General features: G+C 38.1%; 1 protein-coding gene across 2 annotated transcripts; it reads right to left on the bottom strand.

Annotated features, from left to right (window-relative positions):
* Positions 1-493: 493 nt before the first annotated feature.
* On the bottom strand, positions 494-14160 carry LOC117083699 (cyclin-Y-like protein 2). 2 transcript variants are annotated; one of them, XM_033211664.1, is made up of 4 exons: positions 13577-14160; positions 11085-11159; positions 8969-9000; positions 494-598 (listed from the first exon to the last, which is right to left on the bottom strand). In XM_033211664.1, the coding sequence occupies exons 1-4, from the start codon at positions 13797-13799 to the stop codon at positions 494-496; spliced, it is 435 nt and encodes a 144-aa protein (XP_033067555.1). In that variant the 5' UTR covers positions 13800-14160. The 2 variants fall into 2 exon arrangements, with proteins under 2 accessions (XP_033067555.1, XP_033067563.1); XM_033211672.1 differs by lacking the exon at positions 8969-9000 and having other exon boundaries at positions 506-598.
* Between the last annotated feature and the right edge of the window lie 1439 nt (positions 14161-15599).

Genomic DNA, 15599 nt, shown 5'->3' on the forward strand with positions numbered 1-15599 from the left:
GCTGGTGGTGGTGTTGGTTGTCGTTCCTTTTAAAATAAACTTCATCTCAGGGTGCTCTCAAAGTGCATCTTTGTGGCCCATGAAGTTCTTATGCACAATGGGAGAAAATCAAATGCAGATACACTGTGGTGCCAGAAGAGAAAAAGCTGTTCCTTCTTCCAAGACTAATGTCCAAAGTAGTACACATTGATTTAGGCCTGCAACGCACTGAAAAATCAGTAAAGGTAAACTATCCTTCTCATTGCGTTCAACATTGTCTTAAGGCATAAAGGTATCAAATAAATAGCTACACTTTTTCTGGGATTGCTTATTTGCTGATTTTTCCTTCCACCATGATGTCTAAGATTAAAAGAGAATTGATACTTAATATTTAGAATCTGGATATCAATATATAGTTGACTCCAATTTCTCAAAATGATTGCTGAAGAGGACAACCAAATGGCTGAAATAATTTTTGAATAAAGGAGTCTGTCCCTTGGCATTATAGTTTTACTCACGATTTCAGTGTCATTGTAAGATGAGGTTGGCTGGCTGTGCTGTCATCAAGGAATATTGTCGAACATGAACTGTATTGTTGAGTAACACGCTCAGTAGATACCTGAAGGGGAAGGGAAGTATAAGTTAAACTTATCAAAGTACACTTTTTCATTGGTTAAAATGTCAAATTTTTCAAAGCACTAGGATATTTCTTACACTCCATGAACTGCCTGAGTGTGGTATCATGTGCACTCTATAGAAAACCCACTGAAGGCTCTTAACTGCCACAGATGATATTTGAGATATGGGTTATAAAATGCCATCCTTAATATGGTACCTATCATCAAACCGAACAAGGATTTTATGAAATGCCTTTATAAATAATGAGAAAAGTTTAAAATAAGATTTCATTTTTTTTATAGTGACATAAAACAGCTGAGAATTTTTATTTGTTATTTATTTACTACAGTAAAATGTAATGTATTAAATAATATTGGTATAGGACCATTTTACTGCAGTGAATACAAGACTAATGCGTTTACTAAGTTACTAATCGTAAATGTATTATTTCAGGCGATATTATGACAAAACAAGTGTTTCAGATTCAGAGGTTCTGTGTACCAGAGTTGCTAGGCCACCAACAAGTGAGGAAGACATAGGTTTCTCTAGTCCTGTTATCTTATGTGGAGGATAAAAAGAAATTTAACTTTCACTTCATGTTTAAATAAGACTGCCATGACATGACTCAAATGAGACCCTCAGAGAATACTTTCCATTCATTTCAAAACTTGATTAATTTTATTCTATAAATCATTTGACCTGCACCTAGGCATTTTCCTGCTGTAACCTTGTTCTCTGCCTGGAATAATGCTTTTTCTCTTTCCTTGTTCCAGCAAGCTTGACTCCATATACCCTCTTGGATCTCTTTGCCAGTAGCCTCACCAAAACATGTTTTCTTGTACACTAACTGGTTACAAGATACTAATTCTAGCAGAGTATTCCCCTCATGAGAAAGTACGCCTCCCTATAAGAGTAAGGGAGAGCCCTAACTGTTCCTACCTCCAGCTGCTCAGCATAAAAATGTTGAATAAATCAAAAAGTTCAAGTGTTTGACAAATTAATTCAGTTATAATTTGGAAGGTGAGTCTTACTACATTTAATTACAACAGAAACACTACTAACACTTTATTGTTTATAGGTATTATTCAAGGTAGTCACAAAATAGAAACAAATCTAACCTCAGTCAGCATAAATCACAGAGTATGAAATTTTACAATCTTTAACAAGAAATGGAAGGGTTTACTTAGTAGTTTTAAGGTTTAATGACAAAAACTAGAAAATAATCATACCTCATATGTTAGTAAGTCAAAACCAAAGTCTGACCATCAAAGGTCCAGTACCCATTGGATGCCAATGCCCAACCACTGACTTCTTCCACTGTACCTGCTGCCTCTCATTTTAACCCATTAAAAACACTAAAGCTATTTTCCTTGTAGAGGTCTTTCACCTCCTTGCTTAGGTATATTCCTAAGCCGGTGCTGTTTTTTGTTGTTGTTGTTGTTGTTGTTTGTTGTCTGTCTTTTTTGGCAGCTATTGTAAAGGGGTGGAATTCTTGGTTTAATTCTCAGCTTCGTCACTGTTGGGGTATAACAGAGCCACTGATTTGTGTACATTAATTTTATATCCTGAAACTTTTCTCAATTCATTTATCAGTTATAGGAGTTTTTTGGAGGAGTCTTTAGGGTTTTCTAGGTATATGATCATATCATCAGCAAACAGTGACAGTCTGACTTCCTATTTACTGATCTGGATGGCTGTTATTTCTCTTGTGTGATTGCTCTGGCTAGGTCTTCCAGTACTATACTGAATAGGAGCAGTGATAGTGGGCATCCTTGTCTTGTTCCAGTTCTCAGGGGGAATGCTTTCAACTTTTTGCCATTCAATATTATGTTGGCTGTGGATCTGTAATGGATAGCTTTTATTACATTGAGGTATGTCCCTTGTATGCTAATTTTACTGAGGGTTTTAATCATAAAAGGATGCTGGATTTTGTCAAATGCTTTTTCTGCATCTATTGAAATGATCATGTGATTTTTGTTTTGAATTCTGTTTCTGTGGTGTATCACATTTATTGACTTGCATATGTTAAACCATCCCTGCTTCCCTGGTATGAAACCCACTTGATCATGGCGGAGTATCTTTTTGATATGCTATTGGGAACTACAAAACATTGCTGAATGAAATTATGGATGACACAAAAAAATGGAAAGACATCCATGCTCATGAATGGGTAGAATCAATATTGTGAAAATGACCATACTGCCAAAAGCAATCTACAAATTCAATGCAATTCCTATCAAAATACCATCATCGTTTTTCACAGAACTAAAAAAAAAATTCTAAAATATGGTACCAAACAAGACCCCACATAGCCAAAACGAAACTAAGTAAAAACAACAAAACTGGAGCCATCACATTATCTAACTTCGAACTATAAGATAAGGCCATTGTCACCAAAACAGCATGGTACTGGTATAAAAATAGGCACATACACCAATGCAACAGAATAGAAAACCCAGAAATAAAATGAAATACCTACAGCCAAGTTAACTTCAACAAAGCCAACTAAAACCAAGTGAAGAACGTAAACCCTATTCAACAAATGGTGCCAGCATAATTGGCAAAGCCACGTGCAGGAGAATAAAACCGGACACTCAACTCTCACCTTATACAAAAATCAAATCAAGATGGATCGAGGACATAAATCTACAACGTGAAACCATAAAAATTGTAGAAGATAATATGAGAAAAACCTTCTAGACATTGGCTTAGGCAAAGACTTCATAAACAAGAACCCAAAAGCAAATGCAACAAAAACAAAGATAAACAGGTGAAACTTAACTAAAGAGCTTCTGCACAGGAAAAGGAACAATCAGTAGAGTAAACAGACAACCTGCAGCATGAAAGAGAAAATCTTCACAATCTATACATCTGACAAAGGACTAATATACAGAATCTACAAGGAACTCAAACAGATGGGCAAGAGAGAAAACAAACAATCCCATCAAAAAGTGGGCTAAGGCGATAAATACACAATTCTCAAAAGAAGATATACCACTGGCCAAAAAACATATGAAAAAATGCTAAACATCACTAATGATCAGGAAAATGAAAATCAAAACCACAATGCCATACCACCTTACTCCTGTAAGAATGGCCATAATTAAAAAATCAAAAAATAATAGATGTTGGTGTGGACGCAGTGAAAAGAAAACACTTCTCTACAATGCTGGTAAAAATGGAAACTAGTACAACCACTATGGAAAGCAGTGTGGAGATTCCTTAAAACACTAAAAGTAGAACTACCATTCAATCCAGCAATCCCACTACTGGGTATCTACCCAGAGGAAAAGAAGTCATTATACAGAACAGATACTTGCACATGTATGTTTGCAGCAGCACAATTTGCAATTATAAAAATATGGAACCAGCCCAAGTGCCCATCAATCAACAAGTGGATTAAGAAATACCACTCAGGACACAAACAAATGGAAGAACATACCATGCTCATGGATAGGAAGAATCAATATCGTGAAAATGGCCATACTGCCCAAGGTGATTTATAGATTCAATGCCATCCCCATCAAGCTACCAATGACTTTCTTCACAGAATTGGAAAAAACGGCTTTAAAGTTCATATGGAACCAAAAAAGAGCCCGCATTGCCAAGACAATCCTAAGTCAAAAGGACAAAGCTGGAGGCGTCACGCTACCTGACTTCAAACTATACTACAAGGCTACAGTAACCAAAACAGCATGGTACTGGTACCACAACAGAGATATAGACCAATGGAACAGAACAGAGTCCTCAGAAATAATACCACACATCTACAGCCATTTGATCTTTGACAAACCTGAGAGAAACAAGAAATGGGGAAAGGATTCCCTATTTAATAAATGGTGCTGGGAAAATTGGCTAGCCATAAGTAGAAAGCTGAAACTGGATCCTTTCCTTACCCCTTATACGAAAATTAATTCAAGATGGATTAGAGACCTAAATGTTAGACCTAATAACATAAAAACCCTAGAAGAAAACCTAGGTAGTACCATTCAGGACATAGGCATGGGCAAGGACTTCATGTCTAAAACACCAAAAGCAACGGCAGCAAAAGCCAAAATTGACACATGGGATCTAATTAAACTAAAGAGCTTTTGCACAGCTAAAGAAACTACCATCAGAGTGAACAGGCAACCTACAGAATGGGAAAAAATTTTTGCAACCTACTCATCTGACAAAGGGCTAATATCCAGAATCTACAAAGAACTCAAACAAATATACAAGAAAAAAACAAACAACCCTATCAAAAAGTGGGGAAAGGATATGAACAGACATTTCTCAAAAGAAGACATCCATACAGCCAACAGACACATGAAAAAATGCTCATCATCACTGGCCATCAGAGAAATGCAAATCAAAACCACAATGAGATACCATTTCACACCAGTTAGAATGGCAATCATTAAGAAGTCAGGAAACAACAGGTGTTGGAGAGGATGTGGAGAAATAGGAACACTTTTACACTGTTGGTGGGATTGTAAACTAGTTCAACCATTATGGAAAACAGTATGGCGATTCCTCAAGGATCTAGAACTAGATGTACCATATGACCCAGCCATCCCACTACTGGGTATATACCCAAAGGATTATAAATTACTCTACTACAAAGACACATGCACACATATGTTTATTGCGGCCCTATTCACAATAGCAAAGACTTGGAATCAACCCAAATGTCCATCTGTGACAGACTGGATTAAGAAAATGTGGCACATATACACCATGGAATACTATGCAGCCATAAAAAAGGATGAGTTTGCGTCCTTTGTAGGGACATGGATGCAGCTGGAAACCATCATTCTTAGCAAACTATCACAAGAAGAGAAAACCAAACACCGCATGTTCTCACTCATAGGTGGGAACTGAACAATGAGATCACTTGGACTCGGGAAGGGGAACATCACACACTGGGGCCTATCATGGGGAGGGGGGAGGAGGGAGGGATTGCATTGGGGAGTTATACATGATATAAACGTCATGCACATGTACCCTAGAACTTAAAGTATAAAAAAAAAAAAAAAAAAAAAAAATACCACTCAGCCATAATAAGGAATAAATTAATGGCATTCCCAGCAATCTGGATGGAATCAGAGACTATTATTCTAAGTGAAGTAACACAGGAATGGAAAACTAAAGATCATATGTTCTCATTCATATGTGAGAGCTAAGCTATGAGGATGCAAAGGCATAGAATGATACAATGGACTTTAGGGACAGAGGGAAAAGGGTGGGGGGTTGAGGGATAAAAGACTACAAATTGGGTTCAGTGGATACTGCTCAAGTGACGAGTACACTGAAATCTCACAAATCACCACTAAAAAATCTACTCATATAACCAAATACCACCTGTTTCTCCCAAAACCTAAGGAAATAAAAGTATACAAATAACCTATGGCATTCTTCCCAGCAAATATAAAATAAAATGAAAACTCAAGTTTATGTTTTCCTCTCTCCTTTTTGGCAGGAAAAAGTTTAGGTATGTTTTTAAATAATAACTTTTTTCTTTTTCTGAGACAGGGTCTCCCTTTGTTGCCCAGGTTGGAGTGCAGTGGTGCAATTATAGTTAACTACACGTTAACTACAGCCTCAAACTCCTGAGCTCAAGTGATCCTCTGCCTCAGCCTCCTGAGTAGGTAAAACTAAAGGCACATGCCACCATGCCTGGCTAATTTGTTTAAATTTAACCTTTTTGTAGAGATGAGCTCTTGCTATGTTGACCAGGTTAAAAATAAACAAATTTTAATTCACTTAAATATTTCTAACACTTTGGACATTCATGAAAACAGCTCCATCTATGTTGTGAGGTAATGGGATAATATGGTAGCGTAAGTTTGAATAAAAATATTCAACAACACCTTAGGAGAAAAGTATAATATGCTAATTATAGATACATCACTAAAGAATTGTCTGGGTTAATACCATTAATTATATTGAAATTAAACTTTGATACACATGTAAATATAGGTCCTAAATTTAAATTAAATATAATAGATTGACCACAGATTTATTTCCTCTGCCTCTGCAAGTCTCATTAGTCATACATAAAATACTGGTTACAAACAGGATCAGGACAGAAGGTTGACAGAGATGATTTTTAATAAATGCTGGGACATAAAAAGTACATAAAGGAGTGGTACATAACACAGAAGCACAACTTTGGTCCCTACAGAAAGTGACTGGAAGAGAAGCAAGCCAGTTTGTCTTGCAGAACTAAAGGCAGGCTGTGAACTTAGAGGCAAATGGAACTTTGGAAGGTAGTGGTAAAATGTAAAACAAAAGCCAGCAAGGTCAGAAAATCTGTGGTTAGAGCACCAAGTCCACCTGTCTTCCCATCTGATGAGAAACTTAGATGTGTGTTCTCTGGATATACCAAACCTGAGAATTTCTAGGTTCAGAAATACCATGGCTTAAACCTGAGATATAAAGAAAACTACACCAAAAACAGAACTCCAACTTGCTTCCCTAACTCTGCTTTTGGAAAGCAAGTAGACATTCTTTTACTTCCCAGGCAGAAAATTGGGAGATCCTTTCTCAGAAGAATCTGAACTGGATCAAGTAAAGATCCCCAGATAATACACTGAAGTCCCACAAATGAAAAGTTAGTTTGGCTTCCAAAACCTCACACTGAGTGCCACCAGTTAACAGAAGTCCTGCTTCCAAATAAAACCAGGGAACACCACACATTGGAGGGAAGCCTCCAACAAGACAGATCAAAACAACAGAAAAAAAGGAATTCATGGACCAGTCAAAATTAGGAACAAAACTTAAAAAAAAAAAAAAAAAAAAAAATCTGAAACCACTGTGAGAAAAACATAGAAAATTCAATAGAAATGTTACAGTAAAAAGTCACAGAAGTTGAAAAAAAAATCGAAGGGGAAAAGTTAAAAACCAATGCAGGTATACTGTTCTAAGCAACCTAGCATCTGAATAACAAGACTGTCAGAAAAAAAGGAACACAGAAAATACAAAAATTCTCAAGAAGAGAGTCTTGAGACTCTCTTCTTGAGACTTCTTGAGTCTTCTTGAGACTCTCTTCTTAGTAGCCTCAATAAAATGAAAAGATTCCTACCAAGCTGTTATGAAATTTCAGAATCTCAGTGAGAGATTCTCAGTGAGCTTCTAAAAAGCTTCCACAGATATATAAAATCTAGTTATAAATAATGTATCTCACAATGGCAATAGAGTCAAGAACAACACTGTGCAAATTGCACAATTGCAAAATATCTTCAGAACCATAAAGTTTAGATTTAAGCTAGAAGTTTACTCTGTATCAAAAAGGAGGGGTTTTAAGATTGGCCAGATCTCTAAACATCTCTGCCCAGGAAAATGTGCTCAAGTACAACTAAAAAGGTTAACAGGACAGCAGGAAACAGAATCTAGGACTCAGGTGATCCCACGTAAGATGGCAGCTATGTGAGATCCCAAAAGACTTTAAGGAGCTAGCACAGAAAGGCAGACATTGAGCATATCTAGGGAAAGCCATTCTATATTGAACTAGGATGACAAATGCTAAAGAAAGTTGACCCCAACCCCAGCAAAAAAAAAAAAAAAGGAACAGATGTGTTTTAGCAGATGGAAAGTATCTTTGAAAGGCATAGGATAAATGCTACAACACTTGGGGGAAAAACAGCTGTCATAAAACAGGCAAACGAATATAGTCAGAAAATTAGCTTCATGCTAAAAAATAATGGATGTGAAAGCAAACAGACCAGCCAGGGGCTACTTACAGCATTTGGCTGAGTAAAGTAACATAGGCTAGGAAGAAAGAGATGATCCAGAAAAAGTGCAGAAATGCTCAGATTTCAGAACTGTTTCAGAGAAAGAATGAAGGATATATAATGCAGAGGCATAGTGAAAACACCATATGACTTAGCAGTGAATAGAATTTGCATAGTCATAATCATGTAAATATTACTGATTCAATTTAAAAGTGTGCTACAGTTGGAAGAAACAGAGGGAGAAAAATAAAGTCATGGTGTAGTGAGGAAGATATGCTTTCACCTGCTACGACAAAGTCAATAGACAGTGCTGACAGCTATTCTATTTTTGTTATTTATTATTCTGTATTTGTTATTTTGTTCTATGTTATTTATTAGCTATTCTATTTTTGTTATTTGATTAAAAATATGATTAAATATTTAAGGTGGATCTTTATATCACAACCAGACTATTGAAATTTAACTTAAACGTCAGAAATTCTTAAAAGGTGGACACACTAAGCTGAAGAATTCTCTGGATATTTTTGATACTTAGGAAAATACAAAAAGAGGTCCATGCTATTACCACTGAGTCCCCATTATAATTTAAAGGAATCAAGAGAGACATATTTTTATATCAAACTATCAATTTCTTAACTTTTTGACTGTTTATGTACATGCTTTGTATAGTTGTCTTTTTTCTCTTGTACTAAGAATGAAAAAAAAAAAAGGTCACTTCTGATACAAATACCATAAAATAAGAGTAGTAATGTCTTACTAAACACTCCTAAATGAGGAAAAATTCCATTTAAAAATTACTTTCAAAAATTTGTATTTAAATTATCTGGTATGATAAATCTCATAAAGTAAAATATAATAACTTAGCTTTACTTTCTGACCTAGTTCACTTTTTGTTTCCATTACATACAAATAAAAGAACCCTTATGTACAAAAGAAAAGAACAAAAAAAAAATGAGGGCAGATTAAAAAGTTAGTTAATGAAAAAGTTTAACTGTTGCATATATGAGCCATAAGTATTTTCTCATTCTGCATTTACACATAGCTTACTTTATTTACCAGAATCTAAGAGTTAACATCTCTAAGAACTACTTTCTGGCCAGGCACCTATCTCCAGATGCACCAGAATCCCTGTAAGCATCTCAACCCACACTTAATGGTCATCTACTAATATGTCACTAAAAACAAAACAACTGGAAAGTAACCTGTCTTAAATTTAAATTTTAAAATGACTATACAAACCTGATTGGACACGGTGTCTGCACCACAAAAAAAATCATTTTTTCTAAAAAAGAAAAAAAAAAGGCCAGCATAAGAAAAGCTCCAAGAAAACTTGGGCCATGCTTTGTTTCCTACACTGCCTCCACCTTTGATGCTGGAAGGGCCTTGCAGGCAAACATTCCTACCACATTATACCATCCCCATGGTAATAAGCATCCCAGTGGTAGGAATGTTTGCCTGCAAGGCCCTTCCAGCATCAAAGGTGGAGGCAGTGTAGGAAACAAAGCATGGCCCAAGTTTTCTTGGAGCTTTTATTATGAGGGACACGGAATAGCTTTCGTTTTACCTCCTCCATGCTCTCTATGTGTGAGAAGCCCATGGCTCTGGAAGGAACTGGGAAAAACAACTCTGATGTGGTTTGGATATTTTCCCCCCTCCAAATCTCATGTTAAAATGTGACCCTTAATGTTGGAGACAGGGCCTAGTGGGAGGTGTTTGGGTAATGGTGGTGGATTCCTTATGAATGCCTTGGTGCCATCCCCATGGTAATAAGCAAATTCTCATTCTGGTAGTTTAGGAGTGTGGCACCTTCCCTCTACCTGCCTCTCCCTTCCTTTCTCACCATGTGGAACCACCTACTTCCCCTTCGCCTTCTATCATGATTGTAAGCTTGCTGAGGCTCTCACCAGAAGCAGATGTTGAAGCCATGCTTGTACAGCCTGAAGATCTATGAGCCAATTAAACCTCTATTTGTTATAAATTACCCAGCCTTATGTACCTCTTTTATAATAATGCAAAAATGAAGACATATTCTAACCAGAAATAACGGACTCAAGACAGGCAAAGTTTACTCAAATTACAAAAAGAAAGGTTACAAACTCCCCTATTTTACTGTGCTACATTACTTCCCATATTATTATAGATCCTCACTTGTATTCTTGCTGCTTAAATCAACTGGAAAACTTGGCTGTGTATGGCTTTTTAGCAAACAAACGAGGATTTAACATAACATTAAGGAAAATAAGCAGAAGTAGGGCATGTTTAAATTTACATTACATCAGATGAAAAGCTTAATAACTTAAATGTTTCAAGAAGCATAAACTTGGATGTGATAAAACGCATGTCATCAGGGGACTGTGCAAGAGGAGGCCAAAATCACAGATTCAATCTCTGGTGATGAACAACTATGGTTTTTTTATTTGTTTAAATGGAAACCAAGCTGAAGCCTGAGTTCTATCTTTAAAATGTACTCTTTGGAGTAAGGGAAAAGGGGCAAAGAATTATAAATAAAGATAAATCTATGACTCCTCCATCACATGACAAATTGTGTTGATAAAAAGATGACAAAATGTATAGACAAAAAGTTTACATGATTTCATTGACACAGTAACAATTAAGAAAAAGTATATAACATATTAAAATAAGACAAGTAAATATGTGAAAAGTTTAAAAAATCAAACCAATACGAGTTTCTAAATACTTTCTATAATTCATCTGATCAAACAACAAGAGTTTTCACTCTTTTTCTTGGCAGAAAAGACAATGTTGTCTCACCATCTGTTTGAGATTTTCTCAGGAATATTGTGCTTGACTCTGGATGGTCAGAAGAGTTGGACTCCAAAGGTATATCTATAGAGGGAGAGAAGAAAAAAAGATGTGATCATTATAAAAATTTATCAACTCATTTATTTGACTGCCACATTTAGGATATTTCACTACCTTTACTAATGAATATATAGACATAAGATGAAGCCAGGCAAGAAGGTACACACCTGTAGTCCCAGTTACTCAGGAGGCTGAGATGGGAAAATCCCTTGAGCCCAGGTCAGGAATTTGAGGCCAGCATGAGTGACATAGTGACACCTTCCTTTATTTAAAAAAATGTAAATTTGCCTTTAAATTGTGTAAAATCAACTGCATACAATAAAACAAGATGGTAGTATGTTTCAAAAGACAGGTCTATTTTATAGACAAAATATAAGATGTATTCTGGAGTTTTTTTATCATTTTAAAAAAGTAAATTCAGCATTATCTGTCTCTTCCATGTCATTCTGAGGACATAGAACCTTAGTTCTGTTGAGTAGCTGTCTTCCATAGTCACGTGAGATCTCTAAGTCTTCATTTCTTCATTAGCAAAACATAGGGAGAACGTATATAGGCCTTATTTGTATTGCAAAGGGCCAAATGAGACATACATAAACTGTGCTATAATCCTAAAGAATGACAATAAAGAGCCTTTTTTGGGCTCTCATCCAACACTTCTCATCTATTAACTGGTGGGTAAAATCACTCAGAGGCTTTCCTTATACCACCAAGTGGAGTATGTTTACACAAGTAAACATACTTTGTGTATAAAGGTGTAATGAATTAATTCACATATTTGTTTATTCTAAATTCTTAAATATCTTGAAAAATGAGTATAGTACTCCAAGTTACAAAGTCACACTCACCATGAGTCTTAATTATTCTACCTCTGAAAAAAATAAGAGCCCAACCAAAGTGGTTTTTTTTTTCACTTTAAGTTCTGGGATACATGTGCAGAACATGCAGGTTTGTTAAATAAGTATACATGTCCCATGGTGGTTTGCTGCACCCATCAACCCATCGAGGTTTTAAGCCTCACATGGATGAGGTATTGTCCTAATGATTTCCCTCCCTTTGTCCCCCACCCCCCGACGGGCCCCAGTGTGTGATGTTCCTTTCCCTGTGTCCATGTGTTCTCATTGTGCTTCTTGCTTAGGATTGTCTTGGCTATACGGAGCCGAATCAAAGTTTAAATGGAAGAGCTATAAGACATTTCCTCTACAGTAATAAATCTCTGGTATTCAAATGAAACCAAAGAGCCAATGGATTTAATATCTTTATGATACAATGTTTTCTTTTTGGAAAAATATACTTTTTATTCAAGAACCATAGTTACCCAGAATTCTTTTCACTTAGATTCATCTCGTTGCAAAACTTTAGAGGCAAACCAACTGTTTTCTCTTTTCTACCCCCTCCCATCCCTCTACCTCTCCCAGCAGTGTAGAGACTGAAAAACTCCAACTTTCTTATCTTTGAACAAGATGCTACTGTCAGGAGGGGGAAGGACAAAGAGGGAGCCATGGCAACAAACAGTCTTACACAGGCAAGGTCTGACATTTTAACCTTCAATCTTTATATTACACATTCAAAGTCTACATTTACGTTTTACGTCTTTTGAAAGTTTTGACCACAAACCAATTCCACCTCTCTTTTAGAACAAGGAGGTAAATAACGTCTGTTAAGTCGCCAGACTTAATTAATCTGGAGACACATTTTGTGTTAAAGTAAGAATTTTAAAGTAATCAGAGCCTCATAGGTAAACTCCTTTGGCGGAACCCCCTCACACCCATTTTTCTGCAGCCCTGGCCATGACATTTCACACCTTTCCCAATTATTTTAAGCACCCTCCATTTTCTTTCCTTCTATGTTCAAATTAGTTAGAAGAAAGCAAGCAGCTTTTATCACGGTGACTTAAAGCAACCCATATAGTCTTTCCTATGGCAACCTGCATTCTGATTTTAAATAAGAAATCCCCAAATATTTCAATATAAATTGTCCTGAGATTTAGCTACTTTAACAAAGGAAACAATTAGGCACTTACCTGGTTGCTTCACTTAGGTACCATCTGGATAGTTACAAAGAGAATGGGATGGCCACTGGAAAGTTGGGATATTTGAGTTTTTATTGAGAAAAGGAAGAGAATATTCCAAAGAAGCCTCAACAAAGTCCCACAGGTAGTAAATAGAGCTACAGACAAGAACAGCCATAAATAAATGGTCCCATGCCAGAATGGGAGAAGGAGATGAGGGAGAAATAACTGGGAGTTTGGGAGGGAAGGAGAAAAGAAACTGGATTCTGTGGGGAAAGACTAGGGGAAAGACCAGGTTTTGTTCCTGGCCAGCCCTAGGATAGCTGGCTATAGGCAGAAAGGAGCCTGAGGTTGGGGATGCCTCCCAGAGGACCCTGGTGACAGCAGCAGCCAGAAGTGTGCTGAAGACAGACGGCACCCGTTACCTCCTTACCTTCTGGCATCTCCCGTTCACAGATGTGGTGCATGTGGAGGCCCTCACCAGCTTCAAAAGTCACCTCACCAGGCTGTACAGCAGCAGCTGCAGGCACTCCTGCTATCATGTCTCCAGCTGCTGTCTTATAGATCTCAGAACCACAGGGGCACACTGACCCCTGGTGCTGGTCCAACTCAGGGCTGGCCCTGGGACACACACAACAGGTCAGTATGTTCCCCATGGGGCGCCTCTAATCCTGTCACCACCTGTGCCTCTGCCCACAGCTTTGGCCACACACTCCCGCTGCCCTAGGCTGAGGCTATGCTGCACTTGCAGAGATGGTCTTGTCTGCTGCTTGCCTGCCCACGCCCCAGCCTGGCCCCAGCCAGGGCTTGGGCCAATGCCCGCACCCTGCCACCTCCCATGAGTTGACTTGTCTGGGAGGGTGAAGACCAGCTGGCTTATTTAATAGGTTGTGAACCCAACAAGCACTGAGAGACACAACAAATGCCTGAAGAAAGTACAGATGGAGCTCCTCCTCCTCCTGCAGTCACCTACAGACAGAAGCCCACTGGCCCAGGTGGGAGCCCAGGCTTGTGGCTCACAATGCCCCACCCCACACTTCACAATGTCCTCCCTGACAGCTCACAGTGCCCCACCCTGGCTGCCACCCCTCCCCAACAGCTCAGAATGCCCCTGCCTGGGCTGCCCCACCCTGTGGCTTATGCTGCTGCTCCTCATGCAGTGCCAGTGGGACTAAGGTTTTCATTCATTACCAGCCTCCTGATCTTTTCAGTCCTAAGAAAAGCACAAGGTGGTTCCTTACTTGAAGCCATCTTCCTCTGAGTTCTATACAAACCCTCAGTTAGTAGAGTGGATCCCATTAGCAACCAAGTTGAGCAACTCTTATTTGCTGACTGAATGTAGATATACCTGAATTGTTGACTGCTTTTGTAACTAAATACTCCTCTCCTGTCTTCCAATGAGTGGTCATTTTTGTCTGCAACTTGACCACAGCAGTCCCTGGGGCCCTAGCTCTACTCTCAATAAAGAGTTATGGCTGTGTGTCTTGAATGACACCTTAGGACCCATCCTGCCTCCATCTCTTTCTCCATAAAATAGAAACCTAACTTGTTCCTCCAAGTTCTGAAATGCTGAAACTTACCAACTCCCTTTTCTCCCGTTTCTTCCTTCCATGGCAAGGACTTTCAGATTTTCTCTTTTACTAACAAAGCATGATTTTGTCATACAAAATAGAGAGCCGTAAAGTGGGGTACCACAGTCCTAATTCAATAAAGATGAATACTCAACATCTGGCAATCAGTATGTGCCTGACAGTGTTCTAACTGTGCTATGCTCATTTAACCCTTAGAAACAATCTCATTTTACAGGTTTTACAGAAGACACTGAAATGGAAAAGGCAAGTTATCTCCCCAAGGTCACACGACTGCTCAGGCTGGGGCCACAGTTTAATCCCAGGTAGTATAAATTCCCCAGTTACTCAAGCATGATTATCAGAAACTGCATTGGTTCATTTTCACACTGCTATGAAGAAGTACCTTAGGTTGAGTAATTTATAAAGGAAACAGGTTTAATCGACTCATGTTCTACATGGCTGGGGAGACCTCAGGAAACTTACAATCACAGTGGAAAAAGAAGCAGGCACTTCTTACATGGCGGCAGGCCAGAGAGTGTGAGCGTGTGAAGGAGCAACTGTCAAACACGTATAAAACCATCAGATCTCATGAGAACTCACTCACTATCATGAGAACAGCATGGGGAAACTGTCCCCATGATCCAGTTATCTCCCACCGGGTCCCTCCCTCAACACGTGGGGATTGTGGGATTACAATTCAAGATGAGATTTGGGTGAGGACATGCCCAAACCATATCAGAAAGTAAAGGTAGAAGTCAATCTTGGAGGGAAGGTGACACTGTAGATGAGTACATTTGTAAAGAAAAACATTTTTTTGATGTGAATTTTAAAACGCCTGCCCTTCATTCAACATTGAGTAAGTCCCTTCTACATACCAGGCACTGT

The sequence above is a fragment of the Trachypithecus francoisi genome, unplaced genomic scaffold (genome assembly GCF_009764315.1).
Source record: "Trachypithecus francoisi isolate TF-2019V2 unplaced genomic scaffold, Tfra_2.0 Contig00383, whole genome shotgun sequence".
Classification (NCBI taxonomy): domain Eukaryota; kingdom Metazoa; phylum Chordata; class Mammalia; order Primates; family Cercopithecidae; genus Trachypithecus; species Trachypithecus francoisi.

Bases quoted from the DNA above. Each gene is read 5' to 3' on its own strand.
- LOC117083699 (XM_033211664.1), bottom strand. From the start codon at position 13,799: ATGGGGAACATACTGACCTGTTGTGTGTGTCCCAGGGCCAGCCCTGAG. The intron at 11,160-13,576 runs GTAAGGAGGTAA...CTCCCTCTATAG, and splicing joins TGAACGGGAGATGCCAGAAG to ATATACCTTTGGAGTCCAAC. The intron at 9,001-11,084 runs GTGAGACAACAT...TTTCATTCTTAG, and splicing joins GAGAAAATCTCAAACAGATG to TACAAGAGAAAAAAGACAAC.